This window comes from Telopea speciosissima, chromosome 1, assembly GCF_018873765.1.
Source record: "Telopea speciosissima isolate NSW1024214 ecotype Mountain lineage chromosome 1, Tspe_v1, whole genome shotgun sequence".
Taxonomy (NCBI): Eukaryota; Viridiplantae; Streptophyta; class Magnoliopsida; order Proteales; family Proteaceae; genus Telopea; species Telopea speciosissima.
Window position 1 is genome coordinate 77,732,276 of NC_057916.1, and position 11,555 is coordinate 77,743,830.

The 11,555-nt window shown below is 38.8% G+C and overlaps 1 protein-coding gene across 2 annotated transcripts; it reads right to left on the bottom strand.

Annotated features, from left to right (window-relative positions):
- Positions 1 to 379: 379 nt before the first annotated feature.
- LOC122640368 (elicitor-responsive protein 3-like) lies at positions 380 to 5,640 on the bottom strand. 2 transcript variants are annotated; one of them, XM_043833537.1, is made up of 5 exons: positions 5,439 to 5,640; positions 4,627 to 4,692; positions 4,250 to 4,376; positions 3,564 to 3,678; positions 380 to 528 (listed from the first exon to the last, which is right to left on the bottom strand). In XM_043833537.1, exons 1-5 carry the CDS (start codon positions 5,503 to 5,505, stop codon positions 460 to 462), a joined length of 444 nt encoding a protein of 147 aa, XP_043689472.1. In that variant the 5' UTR covers positions 5,506 to 5,640; the 3' UTR covers positions 380 to 459. The 2 variants fall into 2 exon arrangements, with proteins under 2 accessions (XP_043689472.1, XP_043689479.1); XM_043833544.1 differs by having other exon boundaries at positions 380 to 521; positions 3,563 to 3,678; positions 5,439 to 5,639.
- Positions 5,641 to 11,555: the final 5,915 nt, after the last annotated feature.

Genomic DNA, 11,555 nt, shown 5'->3' on the forward strand with positions numbered 1-11,555 from the left:
TTGTTTTGAGTATAATTTCGTCGTCGTTTTCTTTTCATCGACGGAACTGTAATCTTACAAACACCCTCACGGTGGTTGTTTGACCCATGGGTTTGGGTACATTGACATTGTTGATAGTGTTGTAGCAACAGACGTTTTGATCGTATTATTGTGAGGAATTGTTATACTTTGTTCCCTACCAGTGACCTAATGGAAACAATACTACTGTAAGCTTTGTTTTTTGTGACAGGTCTAATTATAATTATTAATATTATTATTTTTTTTGGAATTATGATCAATGGAAAAGTGAAACATTGGAACCAGCTTAAACTCAACTATACATGAATTATTATTATTACAAACTAGTTGAATCCAAAGAAAATGCATCATTTAACATTAGTTTTGATTCATTGCTGCAGTACAATATAATAGTTTATAATGGAAACGGCCCGTGAAAACCAAAATTCACAGGACTTTTTTCTAGTAAGAAGATGCATTCCATCCACCATAGCTTTCCTCCTGTTGGGTAGAACTCTGGTCGCGGATATCCTGCAATGATTAAAAAGTCGATTTACATCACAATTACTATTCTAAGAACATACTGAATATTCTTAAGGCTATGTTTGGTAGCAAGGGGAATTAAAGATAAGAGAAGGGAAATGGGAAAAAAAATTAAATTAACTTGAAAAGACAATTTTTCTAAACTTTACTTAATATGAATAGATAAATTATTTAAGGGAAAAGGAATGCAAACCGATGCTGTGCCTCGTCTTGTAGCTGCGCCCAAACATAGCCGTGCACGAAATGACTAGCACACCGATGGTCCTTTCTGCCTTTCCAAGTGGGTGCGTCGGTCATTTCAGGCGCGGCTATACCTGGGTGCATGTACACGCTGAGGCACAACACCGGTTAGCGTTCTTTCTTCAATTATTTAATTTTTCAGCAATGAAACTTGTTAGATGTAAAACTGGTCGTGTAGCCCCTATACCAATGTGGTAGCCAGTGAAAGAGCACACAAAGGCATTGGTTTCAATATGATTTTTTATTTCACTGGGGGCTGAACAGTCTTTTATCTATTTTTATTTTACTTTTCATACCCAAGGCCGAAGGCTCCATTTGGTTGCAAGAGAAATTAAACGGAAGAGAAGGAAAGTGAAGTTTTCAAATTAAAAAAAAGAACATTTTTGTAATCATTTTCCAATGTGACTATATCACCAAGTGCAAATCATTCCATATTTGGTTGTTAAATTTTTCTTTACTTCGCAACTAAATTCTTTGGGTTGGAAAAGTAAAATACAAATTACTTCTAAAATGTATCATTATTAAATATAAATAATGTAGCTAGTTCTATGTGGGGGAGAACAATGCCACACGTGCACATCAACCAATGAGAGTGCACGCTTTGGCATCTCATGGGACCGCATTTCCACCTTTAATGGGGGTGGAGCAGTCATTTTAGCCTCCACTGTGTTTGGTCGTGGCCACTGTGACCCCCATAGAGAACTTTTCTGCATAAATTATTTATGGGAAACTATTCTCTAAATGGGAGCGCAAAGGAGATGGGTGCACGACAACCAATGAGAGCTCACGCTAGCACATTGGGGGGCAGGAATTCTACCATTCAGGGGGCGGGGTGGGCTTTCAAACCCCAATGTGTTTGGGCGTTGCCCCTGCTTCCCATGTAGGAATCTTTTTTCCATAATTTATATAATCAATGCGATAACGATTACAAAATTTATTTTACTTTTCTCCATAATTTATACAACCAATGGGATAATGATTACAAAATTTATATTTTTAGGTTGAAAATGTTCAATTCCTTTCCCTTCAATTTCACTTGCAACCACCCGTAGGCCGCCCAGGGGATTTGAAAGCAAAGTACAATGAAATTTAATAATTAAATATAGAATGATATTAGAGTTAGTGAATTATGCAGGATAATAATTACAAAAGTTTATTTCTTCTTGCTTGAAAATTTCACTTTCTTCCCTTCAATATCTATATAATCATGTGCGTTAATAATTACAAAAGTTTATTTTTACGTTAGAAATCCCCCCCTAGAAAGTTCTTGGAAGCCAAGGAAAGAAAAAAAAAAAACATAATAAGATATCACAATGAATGATTTATGTGTTTACACTCTAATTCAATATTTTTTGATTTTTTTTTCTTCTTTTCTTGGCTTTCAAACATAAATTTCAGTGCAACCAAATGGAGCCCAAGGTTTCAGATGCTAGATAAATCATGCTATGTTTCTGACGTAATCTAAACCTCTTCTTGTGGAAAGATTTGCATTTCTTGTAAAATATATTTCACTTCCCAAGGTCATAAGACTCATAACTGCATTTTTCTTGCAACCAAACACTAAAAATAAATTTTCTTGTGATATAGAAAAGGCTGGGTATGCTAGAGGTATATCGTACGCTATACCCTCTAGCACCCATGTGTCTTATCTCGCTCTCTCTTTCTCCCATTGAGACATAAGAGAGTAATTTCAAAGGGGGTAAAAGAGAGACAGACAGATAGGGTGATTGTTTATTGTATACCAGTAGCATACCCATCCCTCTCCCATATTTTATTTTTTGAAAAGTATTGCATCTTCCTTGCAACCCAACTCTTGGTATCCATCTAAAGACTTGAGGTACTTTCCTATAAAATCAGAAAGCAAGTATCTGCTTCCACCATTGCGTAGCACGCCAAAAGGGCTTGGATAGAAGTGTCAGCTTTTCTTTTTCTAAGGGTACCCATCGCTGCCCGTGGATGGGTGGGGAATCTCCCACGCCATAACACTGGCAATGCGAAACAAGGAATAAGAAAAGGAAATAATAAAAAAAGGAAAGAGTTTTATGTCTGTGAGTATGGTTCGTGGTCAATGAGAGTGCATGCCAAAGAATCAATAGGGGTGGAATTTCCAGCTTTCATGGGGGCAAAGTGATCATTTCACCCATCTTGTGTCTAGGCATAGGAACTATATATATTACTTATCATTTTATTATGGGCAAGATATCGTTGCCTGGAAGTATGACATGTGCGCCAGCGTGAGTACCAAAGAGAGCACGTTGCGCATTAATAAAAATGGGATTTTTTCTATTTCTTAGGAGGTGGGAGGTAATTTGGGTGCTCGTCTTTGGCACATGAGGAACACGACCACGACCATGGCAGTTCTTTTTCCCTGTTATTATAAGAGCAAGAAATCATTGCTTGGCCGTGTAGCCCATGAAGCAGGGCGCGGGGGGGGGTGGGAAAGATGAGAGAGCATGTAGGGTAATCAATATGGATGAGATTTTTTATTTCAAAAGGGACTGGGAGTAATTTCATATGTTCCAATGTCTGGGTGCAAAGGCACGAGACCAAACCAAGTTCTTTTTTCTTATGATTTATAGGGAAAAAGAACCCCTTGAAAGGGAACTTGTCCGTTGTGCCCAAACACAGAAAGGTGCAAAATGACCATCCTGTCCCTTATGAAAAACGAAAATCTCACCCTATTGATGCTTCCATGCATGTCCCCATTGACCTTGCACTAACACAGGGACCACACTACCTTTCAGGAACCCTCTCCCTTATTAATATTATTAAAATAGTAATACCTCTGGAGTGAATGTTAGACCAATCCTTATCTCTCCACGGTATTCCTGGTCCTTGACCACATTGTATGGTGTTGGCGGGAGGCTTCCTTCCATGAACACTGGCTCCAAAGGAATACTGCGAAACAGAAGAATAAAACCAAAATTTGAGTGAACTCTCTCAAGGCAGATTCAATCAACAAAATATAGAACTTTCGTTTTACTCGTTAAATTATTAGTGTCTAGTCTAAAGTTTGCTCTTTCTTTTCCCTGACCCAAATCGATTAGTTTTAGTCATCCAAGGCACGGGAAAGCATTACATGCGTCATTTCCGATCCTACATATGAACGATTTCCTCTACTTATATCAACCTGACGCCTCTCATGGACATACACTACATTTTGAGTATTTAAAATCATGGTGTATTCACAAAATCTTATATCATAATATGGGTAATGAAACCTTAGTGCAACGGTTAGATTGTTCCATTATGACTAAGTGGTCACGGGTTCGAGTCTCTGAAAACAGTCTCTCTACAAAAGCAGGGGTAAGGCCTCGGCACATTACCTACAACCTTTGAGCAAGGAATTGGGGAAATTATGAACACAGGAGAGTATTTAATGATAGGGTGATATTGTTAGAAATAATGTAGAAAATATAAATGGCATGTATTTAATTAACATTTTTTAAACATGCAGGCTGTTACTCACGTTGCTTCTCCTACGAAATCATCCTCAGTACCACAATCACTGTCCATTATTTTAAGGTTCAGTTCTGAAACACCATCAGATACGGTAAACACAAAGCTCTCGTTCCAATCAGGTTCAGTTCCTTGACCTGCATCAACCATGCTTCACTGTCAGTAGTCAATACAGGGACGAAATTTTACTGCCACACTTGTAGCAGAAATGTTCCTGCTACAAGTGTAGCAGCAAAATTTTTTCCTCAATACAGAACCGAAGCTATTTGATTCGTTGAAGTTATCGACATAGTTGGACAGAACCGAAGCTGGAGGTGTATCATACCAGCTATCAGGCATACGCAGTTCATATACACACAGTAGAATGAAAAGTAGCTAGAAATTCACCTGATGCGACACTGCTCTTCTGCTCCTGAGTACGGCAAATGAGGACTACATAGGGGTCCATTTTAGCTGCTCGAAAACATTCAAAGCTCGTCAAACACGAATACACGATGTAGACGAGTACGAAATTTTGGGGGAGGGGGGGAAATACATTGTTCAAGGTTCTAAAGAAGATATAGCTTCACAAAAAAATGGCAACAGATCGAGTTCGATGCAGATAACGTTACTTAAAGCCAAAAAATGAAAGATTCAAAATTCCATAGATCGTACTGGTTTGTTAGTTAACAATGAATAGATCAGAAGCGAGACATCAAATGATATGCCGGCAAACGCATTCGATAAACTACATCATTTCCTTGGAAACTCGAATCGGCTGCAAGAGTTAACAAGAAACTAAAGAGAATGTTGGATTCAAAATCAATTACGAAAAACGCAAATCCAGTAAGAAGAGTCAGTCAATGAGGATAATCATCGCCACTACCATGACCTGTAGAGTTGAAAACATGAGATCATCTTGAAACAGAGAATTCAACTACTGCATGAAACAGAGTCTACATTTGACGAAAATTGAGATGACACAGGTGAAGATTCGACGAAATTGAGATTAAACAGGTGAAGATTTGACGAAATTAAGATGAAAGATGTGATAGTAAGATTTTACTGCATACTTTCTGCATGAAATTTTTTAACAGAAGGACAAGGAGAAGGAGCACAGATCTAAGTGAATCTTCCGAGAAGGAGAAGGAGCACAGATCTAAGAGAATCCGGAAGAGAAAACAAATATGAGAAAGAGCTTCAGAGATTCGATGACATACCTAGAAACTCAGTGTTCTCGAGGCCTTTCGCTCCGACGAGAAGAACTTCAAGCTTTCCCTGAGGCATCTCTATAGGCAGCGTTGGAACTTGAAAACACAGGAGAGGGAGAAAAGAGAGGGGAAAGGGATCGATTCGAGAGAGAAATTCCAATCGACACTTTCCGCTTCTCTCTACGATGGATCTCTTTCTTGCAATTGGAAAATAGTGAAATGCTGGCTAATATAGACCACTAGGGAGGTCCAAAATCTGAACAGCCGAACATGTTTCCTGCTACACTCGGAACGGCCTCGGCTTTCCATTTTTGTCCAAGTCAATTATTCCACTAGTAAGGTCAACCTAATGGGCTAGCTAAGGTGTAGTTTAGGATTCAGATCTTCTACGGCCTGGGCTATAGCAGCCATCTTTCGGTCCTGTAACATGAGTGTGACACCTGTAAAGTGTGAGATCCAACGGTCTAGCTTTAAAACTTCTAAAAACTTTGAGTTAACGGTTTAAGTATATAGCAAACCAAGATAGACCGGTCTGAGTTTACCAAGTCGGACCGGTCTACAACTAAAACAAAAGAAACGACTTTCTCTGCTTCCTCCCATCGTCCCATTTTCAGATCTCAAAATCCTACATTGCATTTTCCTGAGCTTTCTCTTCTCCTCGTTCGAACCCACCCCCATCGTCTTCCTCCTCTGGTTCCTTTGTGACGAAATCTGCCACTCTTCCTCCATGATTCCTCTTCTTCTTTCTCAAACCCACGACCGCTCTTTTCCCCTTCTTCCCAGCGAACCCAAACCGAGGAGCTCTTCTTCCTCCTCTGAAACCAGATCATCTTCCTAGGAAGTAGCTCTTATTACTCCTCTGAAAAATCTTGAGGTCGAAATCTGCCTCTCTTCCTCCACTAGAAATAGCCTGCATTCTCTTTGTTATCTCTCTCTCTCACAAACCTCTGAATCCTTTCAAACCCACCCCGATCATCTTCCTCCTCTTACCTCCTCTGGTTTGGCGAACCTCGAAGGTGGGAACAGAGATACAGATCTGGATCTGGAAAGATTTGGAAGCTCCAAACTGTGAGAAGAATTGTCCAATAACAAGAACCCAATCAATGTAAGTCTCTCTCTCTCTCTCACACACACACACACACACAAACTCGACCTGGGTTTATCGCCCATCACATGAACTCTTAAATCAATTGCTGTGGGATCTGAATCTCTGTTATCTCTCTCGCTCTCTCTGTTTGTGTGTGTGTAGATGCAAGGGTTTTGCCACATATTTCGGTTCTCTCTCTCTCTGTGTTTGTGTGTGTGTTTTTTTTTTTTTTTGGGTGCATATTCTGGTTATCTCTCTCTGTGTTAAGAATAGTTTCTTGTTGACAACTTGTGAGGTATTCCCAATTTGAAATTTAAGTTCTATCAAACCCTACAATTGATTTTTTATTGTGATAAGTGAACCAACAGAGGCATTGCAAATTCGTAGCTTCCCCTCCCTCCCCAACCCCCTTTCTTCTTTGAAATCCTATGAACATATTTATTACTCTTCTTAAACGTTGTAATGTCCATTATATTTTAAAGAATGATGTAGGTAGCTCATATTTTATCTCTGGATCCTTGAAACACTTGCTATGTGTATATGTAGGTTTGTAGCTCATAGTTTTCTATTCTCGAAATAATGCTGGTACATTGGGATTGGCTTAGTTGATATCTCTCTCTCTCTCTCTCTCTCTCTCTCTCTCTCTCTAAATATGGAGTAGTTCTATTTGACTGTGAATCTAAACCTATCAATGTTGGCAACGCATTGGTGTTCTAGTTTATTTCTGAATTTTGTTATCTAGTCCACCATACTCTGTTCTATTCCAGTTTCTATATTCTGGATATGTTTACCTTGACTTCAAATGTTTTTATGAGTCTTATTTATCTGTACCCCTCCTTATGTTGAATATTTTCAAATGCCATCAAATCTAGAATCCTTAACTACTGTGATTTCTTGAAAACTTCAGTTTGGTCTCTGATTTCAAGTGTTAATTTCATATTGTTATTCCCCTACTACTGCTGAATTTTTCTTACTGTTTTATCCTTCATTAGTTTTTGTTTCATATTACTTAACCCTATCAACTAATTCTGCAACATTGTATTTTAGAACAAGATTCCTAGTTTCAACTGAATTCTGTCATATTACAGAATCTACCCATCTAATAGTTTGCTTTAGTCATACATATTTGAGCTTAAAACCAATATTGGTCAAACAATGATGCTTCTTTTGTTCTCCATCCCTTATTCTCAGCTCAATAAAGCTTAAAATCCATGTTTACGTAAATAGATGAGTCTTTAGCTCAAACAGAAGAGCACCTGGGTTTGTTCCTAGGCGATGATGGTTCGAGTCCATCAAGATTCATACAAACATTTTTCCTCTCTACCTTCTTATCTAGACTTTGTTATTAACAAAACACTTTTATATATGCTTGAAATTTCTGGTTTAGATAACTGAAGAGTTGCAGTGAGCAAAATTAAATGAAGCTAGATTATCCTATTAATGATCTTAATTGGTAACAAGAGAAGCCTAGGATTTCGCTGGCTGCTGAGAAATTGATTGAGAAGTCATGTTGTAGAGATGTTTCTTGGACTATGGCACTGTTCCCCTTCTTCCTAGCGAACCCAAACTGAGGAACATTCTTATTTCAATCCTGTTCATGAGGTACACACTAAATAGAACACAACCTTATTACCCCAAATGCAAAAAAAATAAATATAGAGCCTCACAAAGAATGAAAGGATGCCCTTACAGTTAAAACTTTGAAACACAAGTGTGGATGGTATTATTGAGGGAAGAATGATTCAAATTGACCTAGTGGGTTCTGTTGAAGTTCCAAATAAAAACAGTAGTTAACTATGAGGGGCTGGTGTTCTAATGAGGTGAGTGAGATGATTTGCCGGCCCAACCAATCAAGTTTTAAGGTAGTGAGGTGAGAGATGATTTACCAGGAAAACGAAGCTCATGAGGGGCTGCTATCCTAATTTCTTTGGCACCACTCTTACAGCTACATGCAATATCCTTGGCCCTTTTTTAAAAAATATTTTTCTTAATAGGTTTCTATGGCGAGAGAGTTGATAGTATCTTGAATGCCCCCTTTCATTATTTAAAGTGTTTTAAGTTATATTAAACATTATTTAACATTGTAAGCTCCATTATAGGGCAAGATTAAAGAATTCTATGACTACATATTGATTTAGGTTTGGAGCTTTTGTTAAATGATGTGTGTGGGAGTTTGAAGATTATCTTCTCCCCCTCTTTTTGGTCTTTTTAAATAAACCAAAAAGGATTTTTTGTTTTTTCTAGTTTTATGTTCATAGTTTGACTATGATCTTTTGCCAACCAATTGCACCAGCATATTGTAAAAGCCTTCCCACCAGTCTCAGAGCACCATAGCACCATCTATATTCTCATCTTCTCATTCTTGAAGAACCCAGATCATATACAAGGGAACAGTTCATCACCAGTCGCCACTCAAAACACACCAAGCGATTCCTCCAAATACCAGCAGTAAACTTGCATCGGGCAAGGTTTCTACTGATTCCTCGGTCTCCTCACATATCATACAAACACTTGAAGATTCCAACACCTACATACTAAGTGATCAATTGTCAAAATTTTGTCAATAGCTGCTACAAACCCCTGCCCCACCCCACCTTGCAAGGGCGGAAAAGCAAAAAAGACATAGGACAGAGATTACCATCCATAGTTCAAATGGGTTTCACCAAGAGGCCTCACATCTCCAGGCCATTAGCCAATTCCAGCAAATGACACTGTTATCATCATCTCATGCTATAAAAACTATGTAGCTCGTACAACCTAAAAGTAATTTTTATTTACTGGTTTCATTGTTCCAGAATTCTACTGGTTTATACTCCCAACCATACGCACAATTGAAAATGATAAGCTGTTTAGTCCAAGACTCCTTAACACCATATTCCATCATCTCCAACCATACACATAAATAGTACTTCCTAGTTCATGCTCAAAGAACGAAGGACAGAAAGAAAACATCAAACTCGACTCACACCAAAAACCAATCTAAAAGATGCACTGTTATTTCCAGTGGAGGAAGAGGGACAGATTTCGACCTCAAGATTTTTCAGATGAAGAAGAAGAGCTACTTCCTAGGAAGATGATCTGGTTTCAGAGGAGGAAGAAGGGCTCCTCGGTTTGGGTTCGCTTGGAGGAAGGGGAAAAAAGCAGTCGTGCATTTGACAAAGAAGAAGAGGAATCGTGGAGGAAGAGAAGCAGGTTTCGTCACAAAAGAGCTAGAGGAGGAAGACGACAGAGGTGGGTTTGAACGAGGAGGAAGAAGAGAAAGCTTAGGAAAAAGCAATCTAGGATTTTGAGACCTGAAAATGGGATGATGGGAGGAAGAAGAGAAAGTCGTTTCTTTTGTTTTAGTTGTAGACCGGTCCAGCTTGGTAAACCCAGACCGGTCTATCTTGGTTTGCCATATACTTAGACCGTTAACTCAAAGTTTTTAGAAACTTTAAAACTAGACCGTTGGATCTCACACTTTACAGGTGTCACACTCATGTTACAGGGCCGGAAGATGGCTGCTACAGCCCAGGCCGTAGAAGATCTAAATCTGTCAGTCAGTTTAAGATCAAAATGGAACCCATATACATGTCGGTTTTGGGATGGCTCTCCCAATAATTCATATTAGGAAAACCAGTTTGGAACGTATCCAGATCGTCTACGGCCTGCCTGCCCGTAGCGGCTAGAGCGGCCAGAGCGGCGCACTGATGAGGTGCGGTGTAATGACCGCCTTATCCCTGCCCGAGTGCCTTGTTCGAGCGGGGGTAAGGCGGTCATTACACCTCGTCTCATTAGTGCGCTGCTATGACCGCTACGGGCAGTAGGCCGTAGACGATCACGATCCATTTGGAACTGGTTGGAACCAGAACCATTAGGAGCCGTTTAAATTTGTATATGACCATATATACGGTATTAATATAAATTGAGTTATGATCTGAGATGAAATGGTGTTAGTGATTTAGATTTTGAAGATTTGAATTTATTTATATGCTTAGCATTGAAGATTTCTTTTTATGTACTTCGGTTCATATTTTATTTGTATGTTTATGGATGGCTTTTTTTTTTTTTTCCAGTGAATTATGGATATTTAATTGTTGGGAGAAAGAATGCTACCTGATCGTGTGTAGTGTATGGTCCCTGTGCCCAGACACAGGGCCATGTGAGTACGTGACTGAGAAAGGTGGAAAACCCTAAGGGAATGACGATCATTTCAAGCGGCCCTAAGTCTGGGCATAGAGGCCGCATGCTACACACGACCAAGTAGCATTCTCTTTCCCTTACTTGTTTATGTATAGAGTAATTGTATCTGAAATCAATTAGACACTGGAACCATTTTACCCATTAATAAATGGTTACAGATCTCTGGTTTGAAACCGATTAGATAAGGGACCGGTTCTAATCCTGACCCCTTAAACCAAAACCCATTAGGAACCGGAAAAATTTACACTCTTTCCTTATGACTCATTGCACCATGCAAATTTCTGCATGTGCTCCATTATTAGGGGTAGTGTAGCATTGTGGACGTGTTGCCAACTTAACATCTGTCAACTTTTATAAAAACATCTAACTAATATCCGAATTCGATCCGCACCCGAATCCATTTAGAGGTATACATTTGTATTTGGCTAGGGAATATCCGGCTCCGATCACATCCGATCCATTTACATCCCTACCCACAAGTAGATCCCATCATTTCTTATCAACATATAAATTTTAAACTCAATCAAAGTTTTGTAAGAAAAAAAAATATTTAATTAAAAAGTAAAAAATAAGAACCAAATTTATGGATTATTCAAAATTCACAGGAAAAAATGAATATAGGTTGCACATATGATTGAGTTCTTGCACCTAATTTGACAAACAATTAATCCATGAGGTAGCTTACATGTCTGTATAGTTAGATTTTGCCACACCAACCATGTGAGTGAAACAATTGAGACGTGCTTTGAAGCATGAAACCAGTGGGTGAGTTAGCTAACTTACTCAATGAGGGCAAAGGAAAGGCATCTCATGGAAGATACTTAGTCTTATCGTAAAAAATTGGATTTATCTTGAGT

Excerpts from the sequence above, each read along its gene's own strand:
- LOC122640368 (XM_043833537.1), bottom strand. The coding sequence starts at position 5,505 with ATGCCTCAGGGAAAGCTTGAAGTTCTTCTCGTCGGAGCGAAAGGCCTC. Across the intron at positions 4,377-4,626 it reads GAAGAGCAGTGTCGCATCAG|GTCAAGGAACTGAACCTGAT; the intron begins GTGAATTTCTAG and ends TGGTTGATGCAG. Across the intron at positions 3,679-4,249 it reads GATTTCGTAGGAGAAGCAAC|TATTCCTTTGGAGCCAGTGT; the intron begins GTGAGTAACAGC and ends TCTGTTTCGCAG.